This window comes from Arvicola amphibius, chromosome 2 (assembly GCF_903992535.2).
Source record: "Arvicola amphibius chromosome 2, mArvAmp1.2, whole genome shotgun sequence".
In the NCBI taxonomy this organism is placed as follows: Eukaryota; Metazoa; Chordata; class Mammalia; order Rodentia; family Cricetidae; genus Arvicola; species Arvicola amphibius.
Genome location: NC_052048.2, coordinates 137121316 through 137137682, shown reverse-complemented (window position 1 = coordinate 137137682; position 16367 = coordinate 137121316). Strand labels below are relative to the sequence as shown.

The window sequence follows — 16367 nt, the reverse complement described above, 5'->3', positions numbered from 1 at the left end:
GGGCACAGTTTATTCTGAGATGCCCTAGAGCTGTAGATACAGACTTAACACTTGAGGCTCTACAGTGTCACATCTGGGCTTAGGCTCTGCTCAGACCCCAACTGGCCGAGCACCCGAGGGTGAGATGGCCCTTAGCTATGACATCTATACTATGTCATATACAACCTTTCCTCCTACCTTAGAAGAAGTGACCTATGGGAGGCCCAGAGAGGTGGGTTTGGATTGGTCCCTGAGCCAAGCAATGAAGATATGCATTGCAGGACACTTCAGAATAACACTCAGCTGGAATATCAGTCAGTCTACCTTATATCACCACCCGGGGGGCTGTAAGGACACAGAGGAAGGACGGAGAGTTGTCGAGAGAGAGCTTCTTTCTATCCAGGTGGTATGGCTTTCCTCCTGCTCCCCTGAGTCCTCTGTGGAACACCTGTGTACTACTTCTCTGAAGAGGCGAATGTTCCAGCCTCTGCACTTGGACTTTATCTGGGAAAGACCTCAAGACCAACTGGAGACTTCCTTGGGTGAGTGATGGGGAGGGAGATGGGTCTGGGACATACCATTTTGGGTCAGAAGTGAAGCACGGCTTGCTGAAGGTGGAACTCAGAGTTAGGGCGTTTGCCTAGCACAGGTAATGCCCTGGGTTGGGTCACAGTACTACACCTGATGGTAAGGGAGGTGAGATCGTTGGCAGCACTGAATCCATTTCTATAGCAAGAGTCAGTGCTGGGTGGCAAGGGCCAGGCAGGCCCAGCTCCCTGCCAGATGGTCCTGATGAGGCTGCACCTGTTTTTCCATGGAACAGTAGAAGCAAAATTCCAGGCGGGGAAAGTGAGGTTCGGTGGAAGAGGAAAGGACGCGCTTCCAGAACCCACCAGCTGCCGTGGGCACCGACGGCATGGCTGTGCCCTTCCCAAGATCCATGCTGCCAGCTCACGCTCTCTCGGAGGGGACTCCGTGGAGGACAGGACATGCAGAAAAGAGGGTCTGGGCCACACAAAGCCTGGTCCTGTTGCCCACAAGGTCCTTGTGTTCACCCTGAGTCCTAACACTCTACGAGAACCTGGGTCGGGGAAAGCAGGGTCACTCACCTTGTCATCCAAAATGGGTTCACAGTGTGAGTAGTTGATCCTTGCGGCCCACGTCCCATTCTCCAAGCATTCTCGGTAGGCATTCCCTAGAGAAGATGCCAACCGCTGAGACTCAGGTCCCTCTTCCTCCTCAGAAACCCTCCCTGCCTCCCTGGTACCTGCGGGATAAGGTCCACATTCTTTAGTTCCCCTGGACCTGAAAACACAATGCATATCTGAAAGCTTACATGAGTCATTTATATGAAAATTACATAAAGGGCTTTATCTTACACAGTAGCTGCAAGGCGTGCTAAACCCACTTCAGGCACACTCTTTGACCAGCTCTTTGTGCACCTTCTTTCATTTTCTTCCTCCGCTACAAAACCGAACCCAATTGTGAGTCCTGGGTTGTGGCTGAAGATTGGCTGCTTTTAGCACAACAGACAATTTCCGCCCCTGCTTCCATCATCTCCCATGTGCGCCCCATACCCTGCTCCAGGAGCAGCTTCTGCATTTCAACAATAGCTGCCACTTACACGGCATGTGTTTGCCTGCCCAGGTACTCTTCTAGCTGAGTCTAATGAACAAGATACATTTGCCACACAGTCTTTGTTCTGATCCTTTATCTATAGGGAGGAAACTGAGGCACAGGAAGAGGCAAGAATACCAAGAATGCAAGGTCTGGCTCTGGGTTTTGTGTTCTCGACCTCTAGGTCACCGGGTTGTGGTAACACGGAAGTTTGGCGATGCGGGGCTGTGCTCTTCTTGCCTTGGAACTACGACCACTTTGCAGGTCACTGTGTGCTGTCTATGTTCAGGGAGCTGGTAGTCACACCGAGACTGAACGTGGTGTCCAACGGGACACTTCGGAGCAGCAGTGTCCAGGAAACAGAAGCTTGGGCTTCATCAGGCATAAAGCATGAAGGCCGAAAATGCTCAGAGCCAGCGTTCAATGAAACTCTGACCTGTGACGTCTAGCTCTGAAGCAGCTCTCTCCATAGCCCACCTCTACACCCTCCAGGCAGGAGGGGGCCTCCTCCCTGAGATCCCTCAAAGCCCTTCCCCAGCCTCTTCTCTGCAGCACACTGTTAGCAGGGAGTTCAGCTCCCCTTTGATTGCAATTCCGAATAATCCATTGTTTGTGGGTGATTTGTTCCAGGGCTCTGCTTACTGGCTAATGGGCAGCTGTTCGTGGGTTTTCTTTTTTGGCTCATGTTAGATATACAATATAAAGCTAATTAAAATAAATAGCTCAGAGCACAGAGTCATGGGGCTGCAGGGGAAACTTTAGATTGTTTGTGGATGCATTGAGTTCTGAAAAAAAATATTAAGTTACTTATAAACTCACTTCCCCTGAACTGACAGTGAGCTCAGAGAGATGGGATTAAGGAGCATTGCCAAAGAGCAGAAAACAATGGAGTGGGGGTGGGGGTGGTGGAAGCCTATTAGCTTAATTATTCTTTAATCTGGTGCTCCAAGCCAATAGATCCTTCAAATTTAGGGTTTAAAAAAGTTTGCCTCTGGTCCATCAGCATGAAGCCCATGTCTGTCAGGATCCTGCGTTGGCCTGTGGCACCTCACAATGATTGTAACCCTCAACGAGAGGCCCCGACACCTCTCCAGTGCTCAGTCCCCATCAGAAAGAAATCAGTGGTTACAAGCTGAGGACCCGGGTTCAGTATCCTAGCCCCCATCTGGTGGTGCACAGTCACCCCTAACTCCATTCCAGGAAATCCAAAACCTGGTTCTAACCCATTTCGGCACTAAGCACACACATCGTGTACAGATATACAAGCAGGCAGAACACTCATACACATCAAATGTAGAAAGACCCAGACTCCCAAGGTTATGCCACTCCTTTATTTAGTGATATCCCTTACCTGTCATGTTGTGGAAACACCTCTGTCACTGTTGGTAAGAAAGGTGGTTCTGACCATTGATTACATGACATGCCTGCTTAAAAACCATCAATAAGTGTCTCTTTAACACTCTAAAGAATGAAGTTCAACTTTCTTGGCACGATATTACGATTCTCTATCCCTGGACCCCACGTCTGCCTAGCACCCATACACAGCTGACGTTTGCTTTAGTGGGCCTAGAGCATGCCCAAAACCCCGATATACTTCTGCATGTGCTCTGCTCTTTAACCAACTCCTTCCTGTCCTCAAACTGGCCCAATAGCCAGAGCCTCCACAGGGCCTGTCTAATGCTCTATATCTGAATCCATCATTCCGCTTCCTCTAAGTACCTCTTCTAGAGAGTCTCACTTCTTGGAACATATCACGTCACCTTTTATTGCCCTCGGACTCCATTAACACATACATTTTTGTGTTATCGAATACACACACGCGCACATGTGCACGGGAGTGCTTGGATCCAGTTTCACCAAGGAAAATTTAGTTTGACCACAGCCATCACGTTTTCTGTTCTACTCTGTTCTAATGTATCCATCTCCTTGCTTCGTATACAATTGCTAGCCATGACCCACCAAATCAATTTCACATCCACTATCGTCACACAATCTGTAGTCTGAAAAACAAAGAATCTATTTTAGAGCATCCGCCATCATTCAGTGTGGGCTCTGTCTCTTTGAATCTATTCCTTCCCTTTGCTACTAAGCATAAGCTCCCTGATGACAGACAAGGTAGCAGGGTTCTTGCTCCCTCTGGAGCAAGACCTTGAGTGCATGTGGACAGCACTGAACTGTGTTAGATTTGCTAAGCCTTGAAAATTGTTATCTGAAATGTGGTATGTGAGAGTGTAAAGGGTTTCTCTCTGGGGGCCCACTGCTGTCCTGGGATGAGTTTCTGGCTATCAACACTGGGTGTCAGAAGACTGGAAGATGGATGTGCCTGCTCTTTGAGGGAGCTGTCTGCTACAGCTAATGAGGGCACCAAGCCCTCAGGCACAGCCTTGGACAGGAGAGTGGAGGAGCCCTGCTCCCTCCTCCCCCAAACCACAGGAGGATGGACACATGCAGTCTGAGGGCAGATGTCCAGGCCAGAACTGTGGGGCTGGATGCAGTGAGGTGGGTACCGGTTGCCATGGTAACACAGGTGCACCTGCAGAGGATCGATGTCAATGGTGTGTGGTGTGGCCTTCTAGGGGCATTAGGATACGATGCTACAGGTGGGGAATCCCCAGAGTGTCATTAAACTGTTGAAACTTAGACTCTGGATGCTACAGGCAGGGATCCCCAGGGAGACACAAGACAAAGCAACAGGCTCTCCCGTTTCAGGTGGCAATGGTTGGCTGATAATTCCTTGGTCAGAGGTTCACCCAAAGTGGTTCAGGAGCCTACTGGGGTATGGTAGCCTATCATTTATCTCTAATTTTGTTTTTGGTGGCTAGGTGACCATAGCCAAGTCTTCTCCCTTTTGTCTCAGCTTCCCCTCTCAGAAAAAGTCATTCCCATTGATTACCCCCCCCCCAAAAAAAATCATTGACATCTTAGGTAGGTTGTTTATCTACTTTGTAGGCCTTTCCATTTTGCTAAATGCCAACCATGAAGCCATTCTGACAGTTCCAAGATTCCATAATTCCAAATGATCCCTATAATACCACCTCTATCTCTCATATCCTCACTGATAGACAGGGACTTTGTAAAACAGACTGCAGTGAACCATTTTGGGAAATAATTCAAGAGGCAGGTTGAGCATAGGAGGAAGAGTGAATGAGGATGTGTTTCAAGGAGAGATGCTGTCATTGGCTGTTTGGAAAGGAGAGCAGGTGATGGCAACAGGGAGGTAGAGACTAGAAGTCATAGTTACAGAAGGCAGGACTCAGGCTTGGCCCATTCAGCACCACGGACAGCAAAACCAAGGCGCCAAGTGGATCACCAGCTCTGTAGGTGTGAAGACCTTGGAGAGCTCCTGATCACTTAGATCAGGGTCAGCCCAGTTCCTACAGCAGCTTCTATAGCTGCTGCTGCCCCAAGGGTCCAGCTATTCACCTCTGCCTGGTACATACTGGGCTAGGACTGTTCTTTTGCTAATTCCTGTTTTAAAGGGCCCTTTGCTCCGACCCTGCCCACAGGCTGCCTGGAGTGAGATCCTTCATCTCCAGGCTGAGATCTATATTTCCCTCTCACCTGGCCCCGTCTTAAATGCAGAACAGAATTGAACACATAGGGATGGGCCAAGACTGATGTTGTTGCCTCGGATACTGGGAAACTTAAAGAGTGAGATAGACTCATGGCAAGCCAAGAGAAGGATTGACAAACCCTACCGCACTGCCCAACACTTGCAAAGGAGACAACTAAGTCTCTCACATATCCAATGATAGGCCAACACCACTGCCGAAACTTCAACCACCAAAGTCCAAGCCCCTGTCCTGTGGAGCATCAATCTCAAAAGGCAAACGCCGTGGGCAACATCCTTTATTTGCCAGATAGTCTTTGTTGCTCTGGGGGATGGGGGGCATATTAGCAACTGAGTCAGTGGGCAATTCCTTGAGAATGTAAGAGGGGAAGGAAACTTATCCTTCATTATGTTTGTTGAGGCCCAAAAAGGGAAAGGAAGTGACATATCTGTGGTCACCCACAAGTGTGGGCCTTCCCTGGGGAATACATCCTCCTGAGATGTCATAGAGCCAGTTTTTTGTTTGTTTGTTTGTTTGTTTGTTTGTTTTTCTGGAAGAAAGGAGCCTTCCCCGTTGTGCCTAAGTTCCCTGCAGTCAACTGGGCCATATCTGAGGGCTGCTGGGATTCCTAGTGACCACATTCATAAAAGGAAATACCTTAGGGACTACATAGCCCACTTTAATCTCCCTGTTGCCTGAAGTCCAGGTACCACAGGTTAAGGTATCTAACTGACTTTCATTTTTCTTGCTTGGTGAGAAGAAAGTCTCTCCAGCTTCTCCCACCCTAGTCTCCACTGCCTGGCACAGGCAGCGATAATGCATGGAATGACTGACTACCTGCTGAAGAGACCACTGTGGAGGCATAGACAGAGCTGAGTGGTGGAGACACAATCATGATGCCAACAGAGAGTTCCCAAGCCTTCCAAATGAGGTGGACCTCTCCAAAGGAGTGGTTCTGTACAGGACAGTTAGGACGGGCTGCATCTAGGGTCACCTTACACATCTACTAGGTCATCATAGCCTTTGGGAAGCAGGTGACCAGATATCACATGGCTGGTGATGTCTGCACTTGCTCAGTCCCAGTCTGCCTTAAAAAGCTTGTTGGGGCTGAATTGCCAAGGCTGGGAAGCTGCCATTGCCCAAACCAGGTACTGGGTAGGAAAGAGCCTCTCTGGAGCCATCTGCCTGACACCTAAGGCCAAAGAATGGCCACCCTATTGCTACTGTAATATGTGGATACTGATCTCTGGATTTTGACTGTCTACACTGGGCCGCAAGCTTCCTAGTTCCACAGGGCTTTTCACCCATTGAGTCCTGCCATTCCTGAGTGGACAGAGTGGGGACAGCAGCCTGTACTTATAGGGGACAATGGGAAAGCTGAGTTATGGACACACTGAGCAATTTAGTGGTGATCACACCAGGTCCATGAAGGAGAGCAGGGTGAGTGGGATCACTTCACTGTGGATATCACCTCTTCCTCCCTAGGTTCTGCTTCTCATTGCTCAGTGCTACTCATTCCAGCCATCCCCAGCAACGCTCAATGGGTCTGTTTCCATGATATTGGCCAGACATGATAACAGCCTGTGAAGGAATTAAAAAAGGAGGTGAGTTGGGGACCTTGAGATACAGGCTGTTTGGAACCAAGGATGGGAAGGGAAAGGGGACCCTCCTAAAGCACAGAACTGGAGGTCCAAAGAGCTTGCCAGAGGAAGACAAGTAGTCATTGCGAGAAGAATTAGGCCTGGCTCTCAACTCAATGCTCTTGCAAGGTAATGGCTGCTCCAACCCACCCTCCAAAAGCAGAGAAGCCTTCTGAAAGTCGAAAACTGCCTCCTTCTGGCAGCCTTGGGTCACCAGATATTCTCAGGTGGGATGGACAGACTGCTTCCTTCCAAGATACAATGCAGAGGCCACACTATCTCGGAATAACTACCTCTGTGGTGTGGGATGTCCCCATCATGCCCCCAAACAAGGGTGCTCCTCCTTCCAGGCCCCAGATCACTGCCTACTCCCCTTCCTCCTGCCCCTCGCTGACTGTTCCCTAGAGGCCACAGGGAACTCTAACGCGGACTCGAACACTTTGACATGTCCCCATGAAGTCAGTGTTTTCTCTTCACGCAGATAAGAAACTAAGAGAATTCAGTATCAACAAAGGCAAGGAAATGAAACCAGCTTCGATGTCCATCAACAGATGACTAGATAATGAAAATGTGGTAAAACTCAATGGAATTTTACGAAGATGTGAAGAAAAGCTGAAAATATGAAAAATGGATGGATCTGGAAAGCATTATATTAAGTGAGGCAACCCAGACTCAGAAAGACATAAATGTCATATTTGATCCTAATTTTATTGTTAGGGTATGTAAATAAGAGAATATGAGAGTGGGTATAGACTATAAAATGGCACGGGAGATGAGGCAAGGGGAGCAGGGGATGTTGAGGAAAGTGTGTGAGCCTGGTGGCAAAGGAAGGACAGATGCAACATGAATTTGGAAAGGAGTTACTGGGGGCAGCAGAGTAGACAGGGAGAAGGAGGAAGATAAACAGCAAAACCTAATTATTTGTGGTCTCAACAAAACAAAACAGAATCATTAGCAGCATATGCTAATGAAAACATACTAGGGCAGGAAGATAGCCCAGAGGGAAAAAAGACACTCGCCCAGACAGCTTGCTAACCTGATTCAAACTCTGGAATCCTCCTAAAGAACTTACTCAGTCAAGTCGTCTCCTGACCTCCACATGTATGCTGTGGCGTGTGCCCCACCTCCCACATCATGTATACAGTTGAACACATAATAATGAAATTGTAAAATCCATAAAGTGAAAAAAGGAAAGAGAACTAAGAAACAAATCAAGCCACGGCCAGTCACCAAGGAACCCTAGCTCTGCACCGAGGCTGCCTCCCACGTCTCCCCAGGCTCCTTGCATCCCCCTGCCTCCGCAGGTACTGCAGAGGCACCACCTTTCTGATTGTGGAGCATGGCTGGAGGCGGTTAGCAAGGCCCAAGTGACTGAACTCGAGCACAGCTAAGAACAGGCCCTTTGGCGTGCTGGAGGGTAGGTGTCTTCCCTTGGAAGGATTCCAGGGCTCCAGAATTCTGTGGTTGTGGTGGTCATCAGAGAGAAGACAGGGAATGGTACTGAGGGGAGGAGCAGGACAGCATCACAGGCCAAGGTTCCTACATTTCAGATGGCACATCCTGAAAATCAAGCAGCATCCCTCCAGAATTCTTGGTCCCTCACCATGGGGCTATGGACAATCGCTCAGCATCTTTGGGTCTTGCAGAATGAAGTCCTTCAGTGCCGCCATGGTCCTTCTCTTTCCTGCTCACATACCCTCTCTCTGCGGGATGCAACACTAGCTCAATTCTTTCAGCTCCAGTGAAACACTTCCTCCAGGAAGCCTTCTCAACTTACTCTTCATCCTCCCATTGACTCTGGCAGCTGGGACAGTGCTACTTCACCTAGGAGCCAATGCTTTGTTCCCTGGCAGTGTCTGCTGCCTTACTCACTAGAACAGAAACCCTTGGAAAGCAGGGTGAGGCTTTTTTCGTTTCTTTTCTCTTCTTCTCTCTCTCTCTCTCTCTCTCTCCCTCCCTCCCTCCCTCCCTCCCTCCCTCCCTCTCTCTCTCTCTCTCTCTCTCTCTCTCTCTCTTTCTTTCTTTCTTTCTTTCTTTCGGTTTTTCAAGACAAGGTTTCTCTGTAGCTTTGGAGCCTGTCTTGGAACTAGTTCTTGTAGACCAGGCTGGCCTCGAACTCACAGAGATCCACCTGCCTGGGCCTCCCAAGTGCTGGGATTAAAGGCAAATGCCACCACCACCTGGCTGAAGGGTGGGGTCTTACATGGCTTTGGGGAACTGCTTTCTCAGCTCCTCAGGACTTCTCAGGGAGTGGGGGTGGAGTGTGAAGGGCAACACAGCCTGATGTGAAGTGGAGATTCAACAATTTGTTGTGGGGCTGCTCCATCCAAGGGTGGGGGAGGGAGGGGCATTCAGAAACACAGATTTCTCTGTCTCCTGGGCTTTTTCCACACAAGGTAGACAGATGTTAGCGCATGGCTGTTTTTTTCCTACATGAAGTGACAGGGGAGGGTGGCTGGAGGCAGGTGAACAGTTATTTCCAGTGGCCAGAGAGTCCCTATCTGCTCTCTCTTCGCTCTGCCCCCATTAGCCTCCTTCTATGGTGGGGAAACCTGTCCTGATTTCCCTCTGTCTCATCAGGGAAATGGTCCTCACACACAGAGGACTTCTTGCCTGTGGAAAAGGAAAGAGTCTGGGTGTGGCCATATCTCCCTGGAGACAGAGGCAGCCCAGGTTCTGGATCTGTGGCTTCTAACTCCTTGTCTAGAGGCTGTGGTCTGTATGGGACCCTCAGAGCATGGCACAGATGAAAGAAGGGGCCAGGACAGGGAGAGCAGGAAGAGATGCACAAAACGGTCTGTGAACACAGGGAGATTGGTGGTAGAGAAGAAAAGGGGAGAGATGGGGAGAGGGGAGAGCTGGAAAGAGAAGACAGAGTGATAGAAGAAGGAAGGAAAGAAGAGGAGATAAGGAGGAAGGGAGAGAGAGAAGGGGGAGAGGGAGGAAGGGAGAGGGAGGAGGGAAGAATTCTTGAAGACATGTGCTCAGAGAAGTCTATGTTGTGGGAACTTCTTTCCACCGTAGCTTTTTGGGTACCAGCCTTAGGGGAAGGCTTCGGTGTGGGGATGTGATCTCTTATACGGGAGAAGGGTCTCACTTGCTTTCTTAGAAGATTAGAGCAGAAGCAAGCTTGTGCAGTTGTTCATAACTCTCTGGGGTAGAGTGCTGGGACATAGGGTCTCCACCTTGTCTGGTATTCTGTGAGTCTGTGTTTCCCTTTGAATCCCACTTCCTCTTGTATCCCCATAATAAAAATAATTTGTAACTCCTGCATTATTTCTTGCACCCAACATGGGGACGAACCTATCACCCTGATTTTAAGAGTCCCATGCTCTACTGACTGCACAGATTGGGAGGTAGAGTGGAATTTAAGTGCCCCATCTCTCCAACAAGTTGCTGCTGAAAACCCACTGCCTTTCTCCCTATAGGTGGGAGACTGAGACCAAGGAAGGATGGGGGCTCACCCCAGCTTATACTGTGCACGGACATTTTAGGATTGGTTTTAGCTGCCCAGGATTTGAACCTAGTTTGGGGAAACATAGGGGTGACAGGGGCCACCTCCCACTGGAGTCCTAGGAGCCCTGGCAGTCAGAACTTGAGCATGTGAGCAGGAATCACTATGTCCCCTGACCATCAGGCTGTCTACCCATGAAGGAGAGATGAAAGCCCCTCCCTCCAGGGAGCTCTAGACTCAGCAGCATGAGATTGCCCAGCTGGTGGTCAGGGATGAGGGCATCAACCACCCAGGGAAAGCAAAACCACCAGGGTCTTCTCAGTGGGTCATTTTTATCCTTGCTCTATTAGGAGGTAAGTTATGTCAGGTCTTCAAGCCTCTGTTTCCCCATGTATAACATGAGGACAGACCCAAGTATCCATCTGGGGCATGGTAAGTAAACTGGGCACCAGAATAGACACAGGGTTCAGGGTGCTAGAGGGGACACAGGCACTAAGGTGGTTCTGCTATGGATTCAGGTGTGTGACCCTGCCCAGGGCCCCTTCCTTTAAGACCTTGCCTTCCCTTCCTTTGGTCATTGTCGGCTGGCACATCTAGTGATAATCTCTGCATAGGACCAGTCACAGCTTTGGTGTGCTCTCAGACACCTGCCCCCACCCATCCCAACAGCTGCCCCAGACCTCACCTCCACTCTGGTTCCCTGCGGCTCTCTTGGACTGTTGCTATCCCCGAAAGTTGCTCCTTGGATGCCTCTGTTCAGAAGTCCCCTCAATGCCTCAAAGCCAGCACATCCCCCACTGTGTTCAGCCATTTCTTTTCTGCAATTCCTGGTCCTTGCCATCTCCTCTCCCTCTTGCCCAAGGTCACTGGCATGGAAACCCTCCTCTGCTCCCAGAGTACCTTCTCCACCAGAGGACTGTTGCAGTGTTCTAAGCCTTCCTCTCCCTGCCTGAGACAGAGAGGACCTCAGCTTAACCCCTCTCTACTCACAATCTTTCCCAGGGTTCCATCTTATACCTGCAATAAAGTCCTTTGTAGCGCTGTGCATCTTCAGGTCTCCACGCCCCTCTCTGGGGTCTTATAAGTTTTTGTCCTAATATGTTGTATGATGTTCCATAGTCTCAAAGCACTAAGCACGCCCTATCTATAGGCTTTCTGTTATCTTTTTGGCCCAGTACACCTCCCTCTACTTATCATATATCTACCTGCCGAATCAAACGTGCCTCAAAAGAGCAGTTCAGAAGGCTGAGTCCTCCCTCAGTCTCCAGACTGGAGGCTTGTGTCATCTTCTCAGGTCCTCGTTGCAAACGGAGCTGTCACTCCTGGAGATGGTGTTGCCCTGAGGTTGCTGGGGGATCATGGCTTCCTGCCTGGCCTGGTCCACAGGAGCTAGCTGCCTGTCCCACCTCTGGGCTCTGCAACCAGGGCCTGGAAACAGCTGGGCCTTTGGGGGGGCAGGAGTGGGATTGTGGGTAATAGGTCCTCCTGGTGAGCCTGGCACCTGGCGGTGATTAGCACTTAGAGGTTCTGTGGCAGGTCCTCTGTGCTAACAGACCACAGCGATGTGTGCAGACACTGCCATCCCCACAGGGCGTTTCCTATCCTCAAGCAATTCCTCTGAGAAGCTGGGCTTTTCGGGGAGGGGAAAGGGTGACTGGGACATGATGCGATTAGGGCGCTCTTCCCTCGGGCTCTTTCCTGAATGGTTCTGTCCCCAGCCCTTTCGGAAGAAGGATCCCACTGAAAAGGCCAACAGAAGGAAGCTGTGGTGCCAGGCTGGCCGGAGGTAGAAGGAACATCAATCAGGTATTTGCACGGCTGTCACATGCCTCTTCCGGCCAGGGTGACTGCACCCTCCCAGCTCCAGGTATCTCTCTAAGCTAACACCCCACCCCCAGCTCAGTGTCCCCCAGGAGCCAAGATGCAGGCAGCACTTTGGTCCAGTGAAGAAAATTGTTCATTAGACACCAAGGTCTAATTGCCACCATATTCACCAGCCTCAGTGGTATCCTGATCTTTTTTCAGCTTCTCATTTGGTTTGATAGGAGGGTTCTGGTACGTGATGTCCCTGCCCCTCCTTCTTCCCATAATCCCCTGGCTTTTTCCTGAAGCAGGGCAGTTATCACTGTGCATCCATCTATCTACAATTGCGAGGGCAGCCTCAACACTGTACAACACTGTACTCAGTCGCTGTAGCTGGCCCATAACAGGTGCTCAACATACCAGTTATAGCATGCTGCGTTGGGCACTGCCCTGCGCAGGGGGGCTCCCAGGTGGGCGGAGGGAACAGGGCCAGGGTGAGAGAGAGCTGAGGCAGAGCTTGCTTAGGCTTAGTCACCCTTCTGCATTAGGTACCTGATCTCCATTGCCCAACTCCATGGAGGTCACATCCTAAAAACGCGATTTTGTTCGTTTCTCCTGAGAGGGAGCTTGCGCTCACTCTTTCTTCTTGCATACTTCCTAGGTCGGGATCCTCACTACCTACCCATGAGATGTGTTTTGACTGTGCTCAGGAGGCATTTCTCAGGTGGTGGGAAGACCTTCCTCGTGGTTCCTCTACCTCCACAGACTTTCCTTTTATTAGAGGCATCCACTCCTAGCTTCTTCAGAGCAGGTTGCTCCTCACTCCCAGGGAGCATGGCCTGGACCCGGTGCAGGCACTGCTTCTTTCTTAACTATCCATAAGGTGAAGGCCTCCTCCCTCTCAGAGAGCAGGAGCATGCATGTGTATGTGGTGATGGAGGCGGAAGCTCACAACCAGACAAGGCACGGCTAAGATGTAAAGGCTGTAGACAAACAAACAGCTTGCCACAGAGTCTCGGCAGTGCCCTGTTAGCAGGTAGCTCTGGACAGGTGAGGGTGTCGGGTGGGCTAGCCATGGCTACCCAGACTCCCAGAGCTCAGCGCCGGCTCCTATCAGACCTTCCACTTGTGTTGATATGTACATCTCTTCCCCCAATTGAGTCCCCCCACCACCACTCCCGCCCCTGGCTTCCCTCTTCACGAGCTAGCCAGCAGGACGGAAGCTGCAGGCTGTTCTTCCTGGGAGGTGGAGGTGTGGTCCTGATTCAAAACCACTGTTACCTGAGGTTGCACAGAGGTAGTGCTGCCCAGGGCTCCAGACTCACAAGCCCAGTGAGCGAGTCCCAGAGATTAGGGGACAGATGACACTTCATTCCCTCTGACCTCCCAGAGTCTAGGCTCCTTAACATATGTGCTCACCTCCTTCTGATTTCTCCTCTCCAGTGCTAAGGTCTGGTTACCTTAGTCACAACGTGAGTACAGGATTGGGGCCTTAACATCTATAGGCTGCGTCGCCTTAGAGATGGAGAGCACTGTATCTATTCGTACAATGCTCTCTGTTTAGACGAAACCCAAAGGTTAGAACTTCAGGCACCTGAACAAATAGTGCAGGGGACACTTGACCCCAAGGAAAAGAAGTATTTCCTACTCTCTTGCTTGGCTCTTTCCAAATGTATAGCACAAAATCTCTGGGCAATCCACTGCCTAATCTGGGTTAGAAGCGCCATAGGGTTAGGAACAGAAGGCAAGCCCCCACGTTTACAGAATCCCCGGGGTAATTGCTACCGCGATACGAAGGCCATGGGTAGGTGTCCGATTTAGGGTCCAGAGCCCTCCCTTCTTCACAAACCGCCTTTCTGGGAAGCGGGCAAGCGAGGGGTACTCACGGGTCGTGTTGTATTTGATGCCATTGAAGTACTCGGGACACGGTCTCTCCACTAGGGCCCCGGGCGTGCTCTGGGGCCAGCAGGTCCCGATCTGGTCCAAGGTCGTGTTGCAGTAGGAGTAGGAACCTAGTGACAGGAGGGAGCGCAGCGGGGCTCAGGGGGATGGCCGAGAAGCTGCACGGGGTGCCGGGGTGCCGCTCAGACCCGCTCTAGGAAAGCGCCGGAGAGCTAACCCACGTGTGGCTAGTCAGCTCGCCTCCTGCCTACCCTCGGGGTCCGGAGGCAGCCCCCAGCCGTCCAGTAGCAGCTCTTCGGCCAGCGCCAGGCTGCAGTTGGCCTCCAGCAGGCTGTGGAGCAGCGCCGAGTCCATTGCGCCCCGGAGCCGCGCGCGGAGGGAATGGGAGTGCGCGCCCCGCGTGGCTGCGAGGGAGCGGGCGCGACGGGGGAGCGGCCAGAGAGCGCAGCGTCCAGCTCCTTGCCCGCCTACCCCGAACCAGTCGGGCAGCTCCTGGGCGCCGCAACCGATCACGCTTAGCTGTGGAGCCAGGACCTTATCCAAGACGATCAGCGGGCTCAAGGAGCTGCGGGGCCGCCCGCTAGACCACGGCCAATGGCGGCGTCGGGGGCGGGGCTCTGTCTCCTGCCCCGTCGGACCCGCTGCCCCCAAGCGCTCTCAACCCAACAAGTCACGAGAATACTGGCGTGGCTGGCTATCTACCATCTGGGTTGACCGAATATCCCCTCTGAAGATCAAGGGTCGCAGGCCCCGGAGCTGCAGGAGACCCACGACAACATCATACACTCTTAGCCGGCCCAGTTGGGTGGCTCTTGACCAGAAATATTTTTTCTGAAGAAGGACATTTAGAATTGGGTAGGGGCAACCAGCCAGTACAGGAGCAGATTTGCACCCTAGGAAGGAAATGGATTGAAGGTGTCCGGGAGGGTAGAAGCAGAGAGGTCACCCGAGAGGATCTAACAGAGGTGATCAAATGGATGGAGTAGGTAGGCGGTATTCAGACCGAGCTAGGAACCAGGAACAACATCGGGTTTCACAATGACAGATTTGCCACCAGTGACGAGATGGGGCTAATCTCGGAAGAAATTAATTAAAATTATCTGGAAGACTTTGAAGGTCTTAAGGTCCTGGGCACCAGATAGAGTAAGTTAGAGGTGAGAAAACCGTCTCTCTTCCTCCTGGGTTATGCAGGGCCATCTGACAAGGGGAGCAAAAAGTCAGTCTTCCCCACCAGTAGGTGTGGAGGAGTGATCACCCCTATAGAGAATCTTCTGGGTCCTCCAGCATTGCTTGCCTGGGGATTAGTTGGACCCAACTGCCTCAGAGTGCTCAAGATGGGCCTATAGCTCAGGCCTATAAAGTAGACCTAGGTTCTGCATAGGTGTGTCTAAATTCTGCTTTGTCTCTCCTCTCTGCCACGTTGCTTGAGGCAAGAGTTTTGCCTTTTTAGGTTTCCTCCTTCAGTGGAGTGTTCTCTGTGATCCTCCACTGCCCACAGAGTCCGTGGTCTCAGAGGCTCTAGAACCATTCCTGTGCCCCTGCACCCTCCGTAGGGAACCAGGTGCCCATGAAGAGCCAGTGCTCCCAGTGGGGGAGGCCAAGAGCAGGCCAATGTCTTCTAGAGTCTTCCTAGCCTCCATATTAATGCTGCTGTCACTCCTAAGCAGGGCAAGTGAGTGTGTGAAAGAGGGAGTGAGCAGCAAGATCAGGCAGAGCCCTGGAGTCTCTCCAGGACCTGCCAACCAGCAAGGAGACCTGCGGAGCTACCCGATAGATGTATCCTCTGCCTCCTGAATGGACAGTTGGCAACCTGGCCCAGCTCCTGGCAGAGCCTTAGGTCAGAGCATGACTGGCTGGGTCGGTCCTCACAGAGATGTAGTCTCCTTCGCTAGCAAAGGATGGCCCTTCACACAGCATCACAGCACAGCCAAAGAGGAATGTTTGGTTCATCATCAGAGCTTGAGGACACATACCGTGTTAAGGAGGCAGTGAGCCCCAGCCACATGCTGCTTTACAGGCAGATTTCTGCAGAACAGGGATTGGCCTAGGTGACCTGCATTGCTTTGCATAGTTTCCTCGGGGAAGGGACCAGTTCAGTATCAGGGTCAAAAGTGACTGTGCACCCTGAATGTGTGAACAGCGAAGATCTCTAGGTTCCCAGAATGTGGTCCCATTTCTCCATAATCTCATATTTCCATCATCCAAGGTGTAACACAGGGAAACCAACTGACTTCGCAGCTCACTTTAATGGTTGGCAAATGGGTGGACATAGCGTCCTAGGGCTGCCAGCCAGTCCTACCACAGATCCAAGATAGGCATAAGGGGACAAGTATTTAGAAAGTCTGTGTGTCCTAGGCTGGTGGGGTCAGGAACATTGGAGAGTCGGTTCGGGGAAGTGAGGCAGGTACCTGTGGTGAGGCA

At 51.3% G+C, this 16367-nt stretch overlaps 1 protein-coding gene across 4 annotated transcripts in view; it reads right to left on the bottom strand.

Moving 5' to 3' along the window:
- Positions 1 to 16367, bottom strand: part of Crhr2 (corticotropin releasing hormone receptor 2) — a 41544-nt gene that overhangs the window by 13212 nt on the left and 11965 nt on the right. For 2 of the 4 annotated variants that reach the window (XM_038319764.1, XM_038319766.1), the window contains exons 1-3: positions 14198 to 14300; positions 13931 to 14056; positions 1089 to 1174 (exon numbers count right to left, since the gene is read on the bottom strand). In XM_038319764.1, the coding sequence (XP_038175692.1) occupies positions 1089 to 1174; positions 13931 to 14056; positions 14198 to 14300 (315 nt within the window). Of the gene's footprint in view, positions 1 to 1088; positions 1175 to 13930; positions 14057 to 14197; positions 14301 to 16367 lie in introns of those variants that run through there. The other 2 variants (XM_038319762.1, XM_038319763.1) reach the window with 1 other exon arrangement.